The sequence below is a fragment of the Rhinolophus sinicus genome, chromosome 15 (assembly GCF_057876585.1).
Source record: "Rhinolophus sinicus isolate RSI-liver-muscle chromosome 15, RSI-T2T, whole genome shotgun sequence".
NCBI classification, from domain to species: Eukaryota; Metazoa; Chordata; class Mammalia; order Chiroptera; family Rhinolophidae; genus Rhinolophus; species Rhinolophus sinicus.
The window spans coordinates 87,415,056-87,431,314 of record NC_142515.1 but is presented as its reverse complement, the minus strand read 5'-3'; the positions used below and the strand labels follow the sequence as shown (position 1 = coordinate 87,431,314).

At 37.7% G+C, this 16,259-nt stretch overlaps 1 protein-coding gene across 1 annotated transcript in view; it reads left to right on the top strand.

Moving 5' to 3' along the window:
* Nucleotides 1–2,334: 2,334 nt before the first annotated feature.
* The window catches only part of LOC109439420 (adhesion G protein-coupled receptor E2-like), a 42,046-nt gene continuing 28,121 nt past the window's right edge, over nt 2,335–16,259 (top strand). Inside the window, exons 1-4 of the mRNA XM_019719726.3 lie at nt 2,335–2,505; nt 3,524–3,574; nt 10,705–10,827; nt 13,094–13,249. Of these exons, the coding sequence (XP_019575285.3) occupies nt 2,475–2,505; nt 3,524–3,574; nt 10,705–10,827; nt 13,094–13,249 (361 nt within the window). The 5' untranslated portion in view covers nt 2,335–2,474. The remainder of the gene's footprint in view (nt 2,506–3,523; nt 3,575–10,704; nt 10,828–13,093; nt 13,250–16,259) is intronic.

Here is a 16,259-nt window from a genome sequence, read left to right as displayed (position 1 = left end):
CACATTTTCTTTACCCAATCATTTATTGAAGGACACTTCGGTTGTTTCCATGTCTTGGCCACCATAAATAATACTGCAATGAACATAGAGGTACATATATCTTTACGGATAAATGTTTTCAAATTTGGGGGGTAGATTTTATTTCTTTTTCTTGCCTAACTTCTGTTGCTAGTTCCTCCAGGACTGTGTTAAATAAAAGTGGTAAGAGGAGGCATCCTTGTCTTATTCCTAATCTTAAAGAAAAAGCTCTCAACCTTTTATCATTGAGTATGATGTCGGTTGTGGGCTTGTCATATACAGATTTTATTGTGTTGAGATATTTTCCTTCTATGTTGAACTTTTAAGAGTTTATTTTTTACCATGAATATATGTAAAACAGCTGCAGATTTTTTTTTCTGCATCTATTGAAATGATCACATGATTTTTTTAATTCATTTTATTAATGAGATGTATCCTATTGATTGATTTGCATATGCTGAACCATTCTTGCATCGCAAGGATAAATCCCATTTGGTCCTGGTGAATGATCTTTTTAATGTGTTGCTGAATTGGTTTGCTAGTATTTTATTGAGAATTTTTCTGTCTAAATTCATCAGGGATATTAGCCTATAATTATGAGAAACAATTTTAACAGTCATATGTGTAGTTGTATAATTTGTCAATTCAAAATAAAAATAAGGTATAAAACTTTTAAGTCTTTTAAGTGTGATAGCAATACTAGCCTTGTTTATCTTGAGATTATGATATGGAGACAATCAAATAATTTTAAGGAACTTAAGAAAATTAAAAGCAAAAATTAATATGCAAGTTCTGACAATTAAGTTCAAGACCTTGTTGCAATGATGTTGCTAACCTTTTTTGATATCACAGGGATTATTTTTTTTTAAGATTTTATTGGGGAAGGGGAACAGGACTTTATTGGGGAACAGTGTGTACTTCCAGGACTTTTTTCCAAGTCAAGTTGTTGTCCTTTCGATCTTAGTTGTGGAGGGTGCCGTTCAGCTTCAAGTTGTTGTCTTTTCAGTCTTAGTTGTGGAGGGCGCAGCTCAGCTCCAGGTCCAGTTGCCTTTGCTAGTTGCAGGGGGCGCAGCCCACCATCCCTTGCAGGACTCGAGGAATTGAACTGGCAATCTGGCGGTTGAGAGTCCACTGGCCCATGTGGGAATCGAACAGGCAGCCTTCGGAGTTAAGAGCATCGAGCTCTAACCACCTGAGCCACCAGGCCGGGCCCCTCACAGGGATTATTCATTATGAATTTGTATCAACTGGACAAACAGTTAACCAAGTTTACTATTTGGAAATGCTGAAAGGCTGCATGAAAAAATTAGAATACCTGAACTTTTCGCCAACAATTTATGGCTCTTGCATCACAACAATGCACCAGCTCATATGGCACTGTCTATGAGGGAGTTTTTAGCCAGTAAACAAATAACTGTATTGGAAGACCCTCCCTACTACCTTATCTGGCCCCCAATGACTTCTTTCTTTACCCAAAGATAAGGGAAGACATTTTGATGACATTCAGGACATCAAGGGCAATATAACAGCTCTGATGGCCATTCCAGAAAGAGTTCCAAAATTGCTTTGAAGGAAGGATGGACTAGGTGCTGGCATTGGTGCATAGCTTTCCAAGGTGACTGCTTTGAAGGTGACCATAGTGATATTCAGCAATGAGGTGTGTAGAACTTTTCCTAGGATGAGTTTGTGAACTTAATTGTCCAACCTCGTAAGGTAATATAATGTTGGTGGAATAATAGAGATAACTAAATATGCATGATTAATTGCTTTTCACAAATGAGGGTATGAAGTATATTAATTTTTAGGTATTTCTAGTAGACCATGTAATGTGTCAGGTGCTTTACCTGTTTTATCTCATTGAATTCTCCCAACACCCTGGTGAGAATAACTATTTTTGTCTTACAAAAATCTTAAGGGATGTGCCTGATACGATAAAACTAATAACTGTAAATTCTCTCATCTTCCTATCTCAACACATTCATATTTGATTGGCATCACTAGAGTGAAAGCAATAGGGAAAAGCAAGAATGAAAGAGAGCAACATATCTCAAGACCCAGGATATATTAATAGAAGGCACTCTGAATATTAGCTAGGTCATAGTCTTACTGTTGCTCAAACAGTACTGGACTGTATCCTTGGCTAGGGACCAGCATATTTACTATTTTAGAAAGACCCTCTAAATAGAGTCAGCATCAGTCTTTCATCATCGGGAATTAAGAAACATCAACAAGGAAGTGGGCAGTCCAAACAGTAGTAATGCTAGCAAAAGACGAAAAGCAGAACAGAGAGATCTGATAAGAGTAAATTGGGTGAGGGAAGAGGAAGGAAGCATCTGGCCAGCTCTTTTCCAAGTCAGTTCTTCTAGGGCACTAGTTACTTTCTTCAACAGGAAATATTATTGGTTCTCAGATCAAGACAAAATTCCGCTAGTGCTCAGTCTTCGTGTTTCTGCACAATGGAGAGCAAATATTTTGCATTTTATCCAGGTAAGTATAATTGAGAGTATCTTAATTAAAACCATGTTAGTATTCTCTATCCATTTGGAGAAATGTCTGTGTCCTCTGCTTGAACCCTAACTTGCTCTTGTACTCCTCCTCAGAAGGACAGTAACAAAAAAGGGCTTTTGTTTAGTTCTACTAACATTTCGAAGAAGAAAGTGTTTTGAACTTGAAGCCAGGGGAAAATGGGGGCTTATCTTGGGATTTCTCAATATATTATCTATACATTTTTGTTATTACCTATGCATTTTTTTATTCTTTGAATATATCCTGAGAAATAATATAAGGCCTGTAATTTGTCTCCAAATAATTCAGTGGGGGCAGGGGAATGAGTAGAGGTGTAGATGAAATAAAAGTGGCCATACGTTTATGATTATTGTAGCAGGATGATTGATGCACAGAGGTTCAGTTGACTGTTTTTCTACTTTTTGGTATGTTTGTAATTTCCCAGTAAACAGTAAAAATGTTGAAAAATAAAGATCAGATTGCACAAAATGACAGAACTGATGAGTGGCAGAACTCAAATTCAAAATTAATTCTGTACAACCCTAAGACCAGTGGTGTAATCTCAGGCCAGCCTGGAAGTGAAAATTGATTTAAGCCACTTAAAAGAAGAATGATCCTGAACGATAAAGAACTAGTATTAGTATCTGAATAAAGATGGCCAGGTCCGTAGAGTTTTGTCATAAGATGCATGTTGTAAAATGGATGGGAATAGACGATCTAATATGTGTGCATGTTATTTTCTGTCTGTGTAGATTTTGATCCCCATACTAAAAGCCTACTGTTATCAATACTTTGGGAGGCTTCTGGAAGATAAAAGGTCCTGTGGGATAGTCTAGGAGCCTCCCTAAAGGAAAATACTGGGATGCTGCTAAGAGCCATGGGGCCACTTAACCAGATGGTAGAAGGGGAAAGTCCACTTAACCATATGGTAGAAGCTATTTCTGTGGGTGCTTTGGATCTCATTCCTCAGCCATATTCACCTCCTCTCTCTCTGTTTTAGGGCTCTGGGTCCTGCTAATATCTTTGGGAGCTATTGCCCAGAAACCTGGAGGTGAGTATGTTCAACGAAACCCCACCCATCACCTGAGCCAAGGAGAGGATTTTTTACTTTAATTAAAGTTTATTGGGGTGACAATTGTTAGTAAAGTTACATCGATGTCAGGTGTAACTTTAATACATAACCTATATATCACATTGTGTGTTCACCATCCAGAGTCAGTTCTCCTTCCATCACCATATATGAGACCCCGTTTACCCTCTTCTAGAGCCCCTATTCCCCCTTACTCTCTAGTAACACCTAAACTATTGTCTACGTCTATGAGTTTTTGTTCCTTCATTTGTTTCTCTTGTTCTTTTGTTGTTTTCAGTTTCATATACCACATATCAGTGAAATCATATGGTTCTCTACTTTTTCTGTCAGACTTACTTCGCTTAGCATTATAATCTCAAGATCCATCCATATTGTCACAAATGGTACTATTTCATCTTTTCTAACCGCCGAATAGTATTCCATTGTGTATATATACCACAACTTCTTTATCCATTCATCTATCGAAGGACATTTTGGTTGTTTCCATGTCTTGGCTTTATTTACATTGCAGTAAATAAAGCTGCAATGAACGTTGGAGCACACATGGCTTTATGGATAAATGTTTTCAGACTTTTTTGCGTAGATACCCAGGAGAAGGATTGCTGGGTCATATGGTAATTCTATTCGTAATTTTTTGAGGAACCTCCACACTGCCTTCCATACGGCTGCACCAATCTGCATTCTCATCAATATTGTATGACGGTGCCTTTGTCTCCACAGCCTCTCCAACACTTGTTACTATTTGTCTTGTTGATGATAGCCATTCTGACTGGGGTGAGGTGATATCTCATTGTGGGTTTTATTTGCATTTCTCTGACAATTAGTGATGTTGAGCATTTTTTCATATGTCTATTTGCCATCTGTATATCCTTTTTGGAGAAATGTCTCTTCAAGTCCTCTGCCCATTTTTCGATTGGGCTGTTTGTTTTTTTGTTGTTGAGTTGTATGAATTCCTTATATATTTTGGCTATTAGCCCCTTATCGGAGGCACTGTTTGGAAAAATTTCCTCCCATTCAGTTGGTCGCCTCGTTTTGCCGATGGTTTCTTTTGCTGTGCAGAAGCTTTTAAGTTTCATATAGTCCTATTCATTCATTTTAGCTTTTACTTCCCTTGCCTTTGGCGTCAAATTCATAAAATGCTCTTTGAACCCAAGGTCCATAAGTTTAGTACCTAAGTTTTCGTGTATGCAGTGTATTGTTTCAGGTCTTATGCTTAGGTCTTTGATCCATTTTGAATTAATTTTGGTACATGGTGACAGATAGCAGTCCAGTTTCATTCTTTTGCACGTGGCTTTCCTATTCTCCCAGCACCCTTTATTGAAGAGGCTGTCTTTTCTCCATTGTATGTTTTTGGCTTCTTTGTCAAAAATTATCTGTCCATATTTATGTGGGTTTATTTCTGGGTTCTCAATTCTATTCCATTGGTCTGTGTGTCTGTTTTTCTGCCAATACCATATTGTTTTGATTATTGTTGCCCTGTAGTACAAGCTAAAGTCAGGGAGTGTGATACCTCCAGCATTGTTCATTTTTCTTATGATTACTTTGGCTATTCGGGGTCTTTTGTGGTTCCAAACAAATCTAATGACTTTTTGTTCTATTTCTTTAAAAATGCCATTGGGATTTTGATGGGGATTGCATTAAATCTGTATATTGCTTTGGGTAATATGGCCATTTTAACTATGTTGATTCTTCCAATCCATGAGCACGGAATGTATTTCCATTTCTTTGTGTCTTCTTCAATTTCTTTTAAAAATGTCTTATAGTTTTCAGCATATAGGTCCTTCACATCCTTGGTTAAGTTTACTCCTAGGTAATTTATTCTTTTTGTTGCAATTGCAAAAGGAATTGTTCTTTTTATTTCTTTTTCTGAGATTTCGTTGTATATAGGAATGCAATGGACTTTTGTACATTGATTTTGTAGCCGGCAACTTTACTGTATTTGTTTATTGTTTCTGTTAGGTTTTTGGTGGAGTCTTTAGGTTTTTCTATGTATAGCAAGCATCCTGTCATCTGCAAAGAGTGATAATTTAACTTCTTCGTTCCCAATTTGGATGCCTTCTATTTCTTCCTCTTGCCTGATTGCTCTGGCGAGGACTTCCAACACCATGTTGAAAAGCAGAGGTGATTGGGGACAGCCCTGTCGTGTTCCTGAACGTAGAGCAAAGGGCTTCAGTTTTTCACCATTAATTATGAGATTAGCTGAGAGTTTGTCATATATGGCCTTTATTATGTTAGGGTATTTTCCTTCTCTACCTATTTTATTAAGTGTTTTAATCATAAATGAATGTTGTATCTTGTCAAATGCTTTTTCTGCATCTATTAATGTAATCATATAATTTTTGTCCTTTATTTTGTTTATGTGGTATATCACATTGATGGATTTGCGTATGTTGAACCATCCTTGTGCCCCTGGGATGAACCCCACTTGGTCATGATGAATAATCTTTTTAATGCATTGTTCCATTTGATTTGCTAGAATTTTGTTTAGGATTTTTGCATCTGTATTCCTTAGAGATATTAATCTGTAGTTTTCTTTTTTTGTGTTATCCTCACCAGGTTTTGGAATCAGGGTAATATTGGCCTCATAAAATGAGTTAGAGAGTATTGTCTCTTCTTCAATTTTTTGGAAGAGTTTGAGTAGGACATGTATTAGATCCTCTTTGAAGATTTGGTAGAATTCACTAGTGCAGAGATCTGGTCCCGGACTTTTGCTTTTGGGAAGGTTTTGGATGACTGATTCAATTTCGTTACTGGTGATCCATCTGTTTAGATTTTCTTTTTTTTTTTTTTCTTTTTTTTAATTAAATTTATTGGGGTGACAATTGTTAGTAAAATTACATAGATTTCAGGTGTACAATTCTGTATTACATCATCTATAAATCCCATTGTGTGTTCACCACCCAGAGTCAGTTCTCCTTCCATCACCATATATTTGATCCCCCTTACCCTCATCTCCCACCCCCCACCCCCCGCCCCCCTTACCCTCTGGCAACCACTAAACTATTGTCTGTGTCTATGAGTTTCTGTTTCTCATTTGTTCGTCTTGTTCTTTTGTTGTTTTTGGTTTATATACCACATATCAGTGAAATCACATGGTTCTCTGCTTTTTCTGTCTGACTTGTTTCGCTCAGCATTACTCTCTCAAGATCCATCCATGTTGTCACAAATGTTCCTATATCATCTTTTTTTTTCGATTTCTTCGTCATTCAGTCGAGGATGGCTAAATGTTTCTAAGAACTTGTCCATTTCTCCTAGGTTATTGAATTTGGTGGCATATAGTCCTTCATAGTATTCTTGGACGATCCTTTGTATTTCTGTGGTGTCCGTGATACCTTCCCTTCTTTCATTTCTGATTTTGCTTATAAGTGTCTTTTCTCTTTTTATCTTAGTGAGTCTAGCCAAGGGTTTGTCAATTTTATTAATCTTTTCAAAAAAACACATTTTTGTCATATTAACATTTTTCTATTGTCGTTTTGTTCTCTATATCATTTAGTTCTGCTCTGATTTGTATTATTTCCTTTCTTCTGCTGACCTTGGGTTTCATTTGTTCTTCTTTTTCTAGTTCTTTAAGGTGTAATGTGAGGTGGTTTATCTGGGATTATTCTTATTTCTTGAGATAGTCCTGAAATGATATAAATTTCCTTCTTAAAACTGCCTTCGCTGCATCTCAAAAATCTTGGTAGGATGTATTTTCATTCTCATTTGTTTCTATGTATCTTTTTTTTCTCTCCCCCAATTTCTTCTTTGACCCAGTCTCTTTTCAAAAGTATGTTGTTTAATCTCCACATATTTGTGGTTTTTTCTGCTTTATTTATGCAATTGATATCCAATTTCAAAGACTTGTGATCAGATAATATGCTTGGTATGATTTCAATCTTCTTAAATTTGCTGAGGCTAGTTTTATGTCCCAATATGTGGTCTATCCTTGAGAATATTCCACATGCACTAGAAAAGAATGTATAGTCTGATGTTCTAGGATGAAGTGTTGTATAAATGTCAACTATGTCCATTTCATATAATGTGTCATTCAGGGCTAATATTTCTTTCTTTATTTTCTGTTTGGATGATCTATCTATAGCTGTGAATGATGTGTTTAGGTCCCCTACTATAATTGTGTTTTGGTCAATTTCTCCCTTTAGTTCTGTTACTAGTTCCTTGGTATATTTCGGTGCTCCCTGATTGGGGGCACAAATATTGATGACTGTTATGTCTTCCTGGTGTATAGTCCCCTTTATCATTATGAAAGGTCCATCTTTGTCTCTTGTTACATTTTTTATCCTGAAGTCTGTTTCACCCGATATCAGTATGGCTACACCTGATATTCTCTGCATGCCATTTTCTTGGAGTGTCTGTTTCCACCCTTTCACTTTGAGTCTATATTTGTCCTTATAGCTGAGATGTATCTCTTGGAGGCAGCATATGGTTGGGTTTTGTTTTTTTATCCAATCTGCTACTCTGTGCCTTTTTATTGGTGAGTTCAGTCCATTTACATTTAGGGAGATTATTGATATGTGAGGAATTCCTATCATTCTATCTTTGGTTTTCCAGTAAGACTGTGTCTCCATTGTTTCTTTGCCTTTTTGTTGTTGCCTATTATTTCTGTGTGGTGGTATTCTATGATTTTCCCCTCTGTTTCTTCTTTTATTGCATTATATATTTCAGTTCTGAATTTTTTTTTTTTTGAGTGGTTACCATTCAGTTTATGTAAAAGAAAGTTTGATATTTAGAGTATTCCATTTTCTTCAGCATGCTTATTTTCTCCATTCACATATTCTGGTTCAGGCCTTTACTCTCCCCCCTTTTATGTTTTGGTTGTCACACATTATCCCTATTTATGAGGGTGGAATAGCCTCCTTCAGTATTTCTTGTAGTGCAGGTCATGCAGAAAATTTCCTCAGCTTCTGTATATCTGGAAAGGTCTTTATTCCTCCTTCATATCTAAAGGATATCTTTGCTGGACATATTATTATTGGCTCATAATTTCTCTCTTTGAATAGTTTGAATATTTGATTCCACTCGCTCCTGGCTTGTAGAGTTTCTGCTGAAAAATCTGATGATAATTTAATGAGCTTTCCTTTGTAGGTTACTGTTTTCTTTTCCCTGGCTGCCTTGAGGATTCTTCCTTTTTTGTTAGTTTTTGACAGCTTCAATACAATGTGCCTTGGAGAAGGCCTGTGGGGGTTGAGGTAATTATGTATTCTATTTGTTTCTTGGATTCGAGGATCCAGTTTTTCCACAAGTTTGGGAAGTTCTCGTCGACTATTTGTTTGAATATGTTCTCTATTCCTGTCTCTCTTCTCCTTTGGGTATGCCCATTAGTCTTATATTACTCTTTCTGGTAATATAAGTCAGATCAAGTCAGAAAGTTCTTGTAGAGTTCTTTCATTTCTGTTAAGTCTCATTTCTCTCTCTTCTTCCATCTGTGTCATTTCCCTGTTTCTATCATAGATATCACTGATTCTTTCCTCCATCTGGTCAACTCTACTACCTAAGCTGGCTATTTCATTCTTCATTTCTTTTACTGAGTTCTTAATCTCTAGAAATTCTATTTGGCTCTTTTTTTAAATTTTCAATCTTTGGTAAAATGTTCATTTTGTTCTGTGATTGTGTTTCTCAGTTCATTCAACTGTCTTTCTGTGTTTTCTTGCATCTTGTTGAGTTTTTTCAGAACTGCAATCTTGAATTCTCTGTCATTTAAGTCACATATTTCCATGTCTCTAAGTTCATTTTCTGGAGACTTTTCATTTTCTTCCTGAGCTGTCTTGTTGCCTTGGTTATTCATGGCAATTAATGATTCATTATTTCTCTTCCTAGACATCTACAGGAGTGGGTTCTGCAACAGGTTGATAGAAAAAGGTCTTTCTTTTGTTTTCTAGTAGGTGTTGGTGGAATGTTTTATTTTCTCTCCGACTGCAGCTTTTTATTCTCTCTCACACTGTAGTGTTATATTTTCTCTGCACTATTCCTGCTTCTCACACAATTGGGGATTCCCTGAAAGGTGAGCGTCTCCTCTGTGAACAATTCACCTAGGTCATAGGCTGCAGTCTCCATGGGGGGATGTGGAGAGCTTCTGAAGTTCCAAACCTCTTCCTGCACCAGATTCAGAGCTCATGTGTTTCAGCAGCTCTGTTTACTTCTGCATGGATCCGCCCAGATAGGTGGGGACAGGGGCGGGGTGGGTTGTGAGAGGTGGCCCAGAGCAATGGCGGCGACCTCCACCACATCCAGTCCTGTTTCCACAGCTCCTTCCCCTTTGTTGGAACTATTTGGGCTGCGAGTCCATGTCTGCAGACCACTATTCTCAAAACTGCAAATATTCTGTTCTTTTGATCTGACACTGCTACTGTTCGGCTTCTAGCACTGGGCAGGTTGGGGCAGGGCGAGCTCTGGGAGGGAGAGAGGGGGCGGCTAGTCTCAGTACCTAAGGCTTCTGTTCTGTGGTCCGCCGTGAGGGCTTAAACCGTTTTCAGCCTTCTTCCCTTGGTCTTTGCTCCGAGATCTCTGCTGTAAGCATTGGATTCAGCCGTGTTATATGCTGCCCCCTCAGCCCTGTGGGCCATAAGCAGAGCCCTAGCAGTCCGAGTTCTTCCCTCTCCCGCAGCTGTGGTAGTTCTGGGATTCAGTGAGCTTGGAGCACTGAGCTAGGTCTGCGTCCTGCACCTGTGTGGCCAAGTCTCACTTCTTCCTTCCTTCCTCCCCCGCTCGCACAGTTTGCCCACCTTTAGGTGATTTCAGTAGTGCACCTCTTAGTCTTGCCTGTCTGCTGTGTAGGGAGTCCTTTGTGGAGTTATAGGTGTTCAATTTGTTGTAAATTCCAGGGGAGACTTCAAGAGGCTCACCTCACGCCGCCATTTTTATGACATTATCGACAGAGAAAAGGATCTTCACACTAACAAGGACTTGTTCTTGGGGATGGTCTTCTTAGGCTTTGAGAAATTTACCCTGCTTCTTTCCCCAAAGTAGAGTCTATTAACAAGGGAACTTCCTTGTGTGAAGACAAGCATCTCTTCCCTCTCCTCCCCCCATGCCCTTGCCAACTGGCTGCTGGTGTCTTATGAGGGAGTTCAAACCCAGATGTCCATTTCTCACAGCTCCCTGTGCTCGGTGCCCACGGAATGCCCTTTGTATCAATGCCACTTTCTGCCGCTGTGATCCTGGATTCACTTCTCTGTCTGGACAGACCATCTTTAGCAACCCCTTGGAGGTCTGTATAGGTAAGAGGCTGAGGGATGGCAGAGGGGTCATTGGAAATTTGGGGGCATCTAGAGTTCTCAGCCCTTGAGCAACATTGAAGTTTCTTGCCAAGGGTAGGAGAGAGGAGTCAAGAAACAAGGCAATCAGTTCTCATGGCCAAGGAGCATAGAATTAAGAGCTTAGGATTTGGAGTCAACTATCTGAATTCCAGCTATATTACTGACCAGCTGTGTGAGTCCAAGAAAATTGCTTCACTTCCCTGTATCTCAATTTCCTTATCTGTAAATCAGAGATGATAATAATAATATCAACTCATCAAGTTCTTTTGTGCTTTAAATTACTACATACATACATATACCAAGGTCTGGCAATGAAGTCAGTGAACTTCTTGCAACAATGTTGTTAACCTTTTTTGATATTACAGGGATTACTCATTATGAATTTGTACCAACTGAACAAACAGTTAACCAAGTTTACTATTTGGAAGTGCTGAAAAAGCTGCGTGAAAAAGTTAGATGAGCTGAACTTTTCACCAACAATTCACGGCTCTTGCATCACGACAATGCACTAGCTCACATGGCACTGTCTGTGAGGGAGTTTTTAGCCAGCAAACAGATAATTGTATTGTAACACCCTCCCTACTCACCTGACCTGGCCCCCAATGACTTCTTTCTTTACCCGAAGATAAAGAAAATATGGAAAGGAAGACTTTTTGATAACATTCAGGACATCAAAGGTAATATGATGACAGCTCTGATGGCTGTTCCAGAAAGAGTTCCAAAATTGCTTTGAAGGGTGGACTACGCACTAGCATGGGTACATAGCTTTCCAAGGGGAGCACTTTGAAGATGACCATAGTGATATTCAGCAATGAGGTATGTAGCACTTTTTCTAGGATGAGTCGTGAACTTAATTGTCAGATCTTCATATACATATATACATATACATACATACATATATGTGGATATATATACATATATATACACACATATCCATATCCATATATGTATGGAATCCATAGAGACAGAAATCAAATAGTGGGGGAGAGGGGAATGCAGAATGACTACTTAACAGCGTTTTCTTCTGGAGTGATAAAAAATGTTTTGGAACTAAATAGAAGTGGTGGTTACACAACATTATGAATGTGCTAAAAATGACTGAATTGTTCAGTTTAAAGTTGATTTTGTTATGTGAATTTCATCTCAATAAAAAAATATAAAGATAAATTAATACATGTAAAACAGGACACTGCCTTGCACTTGATAAAAAGTCAGTACATTTTGTTGTTATTGATAATTGGTCAAAAACAGAGGCAGCATGGCAAAGAAGGAGGATATGGAGAGAACTGTGCAGTAATGAGAGATTTGGAATATTCTACCAACTGTAGCACCAGTTTGTAAGGAAATCCCTTTAAGCCAGAATTTTGATTCCTCCGTCAGAAAATAACCATACGTAATTTTGTGCCAGGATGGCCATTTGCCATTTGTAAAACACAATGTCTGAAATTAAAATTAATTTTAAACCACATAATAACCAAATGAGTGGATACTATTATTATCCCCAATTTATAGATAAGGAAACTGAGACTTTGGGAGGTAGCATGTTCAGGCTCATACAGCTAGCCACACAGCTGGAATTCAAATAGGATTAATTTGAAGTTCAGGAAGCTCTCAAACACTGTCCACTAAGAGTCTCAGAGCATCCCCTTCAGAAAGTCAATGTCAGTGCCATATCAAAAATGAGGAAACTTGGGGTCTGAGAGGTGACTTGTCCAAAGTCACAGAATTAGGAAGTGGAAGAACCTGGACCCACAATTTCAAACTACAGCATTCTAATTCATGTCCACTTGAGTTGGATGAAATATGAAATATCCTTACTATGGAGTATCCCAGAGGCATGAAAATTATTTATTATTTTGATATGAAAAAGTAGTCACAAAATATTTTAAAGTCCCAGAACCATTTTCATAAACCAAAGCTGTGGTCTTCTTCCCACAGGAGGTGGGGAATAGATGAAAAAGTAATGATGCTCTCTTCATAATTGGTGAAGCTTAGTGATAGGTACATAATGGATTTATTATACTATTCTCCCCCTTTTAAAAATTGCTTCACTCTCAGTGGTTGCATATTTATGTGTTCCTTGCATTTTCTGCTTTTCCATTTTCCTCCTGCTATCACAGTATTTTGTTTAGAAAGAAAATGCAAAGGATAAAATCATTTCAATCTCATTGTTACCAATCCTAACCAGAATTATGGCCATTCCTAGCAGTTCCCAATTGTATTCCAGATATCAACGAGTGTGGCCCACCTTTTTACGTGTCTTGCGGAAGCTTTGCAGATTGTCACAATGTGGAGGGAAGTCATTACTGTGAGTGCACCTCTGGGTACGAGCTCCTTTCAGGAGGCACCAAATTCAAAAGTGAAAAGGAGAATACTTGTCAAGGTAAGTAGTGTCCCATGTCACATGTCCCCTTCATCTGTCTCTCCATGACACTCCTTATGCTCAACCTCATCCTGTAAACTTTGAGGACTGCCTTGGAACTTTTGTTACTAGGTCTGAGAGCCCAGGAGAGAGCACTCTAAGGTCTGTCAGGTGTCCATTCTTCCCATTTCCTGTACCTGTTCAGACTTACAACTCCATGTTTGAATACATTTAGAAGGTTCTTTACTGAAACATGGTATGTAATAGTTAAAGATTGAAAACAAATTACATTCATTAATGGGGAATAGATTAACATATTATAGTACAGCCATACAATAATAAGCTTTAGAGCTTTTTCATGACTTATTTTTTCCTTTTCGTGGATAGTTCTATAAGTTTTAACACATGTCCAGACTTGCGTTACCACCACCATAATCAGGGTCCAGACAATTAGTTCCATTATCCCAAAATGCTCCCTCATCCTGTCCCTTTATAGTCACACTTACTTCTACCCCCGGCAACCCTTAACCTGTATTCTTTTGCCTATAGTATTGTCTTTTGAGATCATATAAAAAATAAAATAATGCAATGTGTTAGAGTCACATGTCTCCCTCTAAGTGTAAAGGTTTTGAGGTCCATCCATGTTGTTCTATGTATCAATAGCTCTTTCCTTTTTATTGCTATGTAATATTTCATTGTATGTAATATTCACATTTTGTAAATGTGAATATTATGTAATATTCACATTTTGTTTAACCATTCACCTTTTGAAGGACATTTGGGTTGCTTCTCATTTTGGGTGATTATAAATAGAGCTAAAAGAGAAAGCTCTTGATAAACTAAATTAGAATGCTTTCCAAGTTCTGTTTTAATAGAAAAACATGCTGCAGGATGGTTCCTATAGTATGCCAATAGCTTTTCTTCTCCCTTATCTTCCCTGCTTTTCATCTCAAGCATTTCTTTAACAATATATTTAAATCTTAAAACTTTTCAAATCCCTTTTAGTAGTATTTTCTAAATTTTTATTAAATTTATAGGGATGACATTGGTTAGTAAAATTATTTGTGTGTTCACCACTCAGAGTCAGTTCTTCTTCCATCACCATATATTTGATCCCCTTTTCCCACTTCTACAACCCCCCTTCCCCCTTACCATTTGGTAACCACTAAACTTTTGTCTGTGTCTATGATTTCTTTGTTTGTTTGCCTTGTTCATTTGTTGCTTTCAGTTTTATATCCCACGTATAAGTGAAGTCATATGGTTTTCAACTTTTCCTGTCTGACTTATTTTGGTTAGCATGATAATCTCAAGATTTATCCATGTTGTTGCAAATGGCAGTGTTACATCATTTCTTATGGCTGAGTAGTATTCCATTGTGCATATATACCACATCTTCTTTAATCCAATCATCTGTTGAAGGACACTGTGGTTGTTTCATGTCTTGGCCACTGTAAATAATGCTGTAATGAACATCAGGGTACATATGAGGTCTGACAATTAAGTTAGCAAACTCATTGCAATGATGTTGTTAACTTTTTTTATATCACAGGGATTGTTCATTATGAATGTATACCAACTGGACAAACAGTTAACCAAGTTTACTATTTAGAAGTGCTAAAAAGGCTGCATGAAAAAGTTAGATGACCTGAACTTTTCACCAGTTCGTGGCTCGAGCATCATGACAATGCACCAGCTCACAGGGCACTGTCTGTGAGGGAGTTTTTAGCCAGTAAACAAATAACTGTGTTGGAACACCCTCCCTACTCACCTGATCTGGCCCCCAGTGACTTCTTTCTTTACCCAAAGATAAAGGAAATATCGAAAGGAAGACACTTTGATAACATTCAGGACATCAAGGGTAATACGATGACAGCTCTGATGGCCATTCCAGAAAAAGAGTTCCAAAAGTGCTTTGAAGGGTGGACTAGGGGCTGGTGTTGGTGCATAGCTTCCCAAGGGGAGTACTTCAAAGGTGACTGTAGTGATATTCAGTAATTAGGTATGTAGCACTTGTTCTAGGATGAGTTCGTGAACATAATTGTCAGGCCTCCTAGATCTTTACAGATAAATGTTTTCAGATTTTTGGAGTAGCTACCCCAGAGAATTTTGGGGTCATGTGGTAATTCTTTTCTTAAATTTTGAAGAAACTCCATACTGTTTTTCATAGCAGCTGTAACAATTTGCATCCCCACCAACAGTGTGTTAGGGTTCCTTTTTCTCCATAGCCAACATTTGTTATTATTTCTCTGGTTGATAATAGCCATTCTAACAGGTGTGAGGTGGTATCTCACTGTGGTTTTGATTTTGTGAAACTTTTTAGTTTGATACATTTCCATTTATTTATTTTTGCTTTTTCTTCCCTTGCCTTTGAGGTCAAATTTTAAAAATCCCCTCTGAACCCAAGGCCCATAAAATTAGTACTTATGCTTTCTTGTATGCAATTATTGTTCCAGGTCTTTTGTTTAGGTCTTTGGTGCATTTTGAGTTAGCTTTGGTATATGGTGACTGACAGATGGCAGTCCAGTTTCATTCTTTTGCACATGGCTTTCCAATTTTCCAGCACCATTTATTGAAGAGGCTTTCTTTTCTCCATTGTATTTTTTGGCTACTTTGTTGAAAGTTTTCTGCCCATACGAGTATATATGTGTGTTTGTTTCTGGATTCTCAGTTCTTTTCCATTGGTCTGTGTGCCCTTTTTTCTGCCAATACCATGTTGTTTTGATTATTTTCACTTTGTAGTATAAACAAACTACAAAGGGAGTGTGATACTTCTAGCTTTGTTCTTTTCTCTTAGGATTATTTGGTTATTTGGGGTCTTTTCCTGTTCCATATAAATCTGATGATTTTTTTGTTCTATTTCTTTAAATAATACCTTTGGGATTTTGATGGGTATTGCATTTAAGCTGTATATTGCTTTAAGTAATATGGTCATTTTAAGAAAGTACCTCAATATAATAAAGGCCATATACAAGGATGACAAACTCTCAGCTGATATTATACTCACTTGTGAAAAACTGAAAGCTTTTCCTCT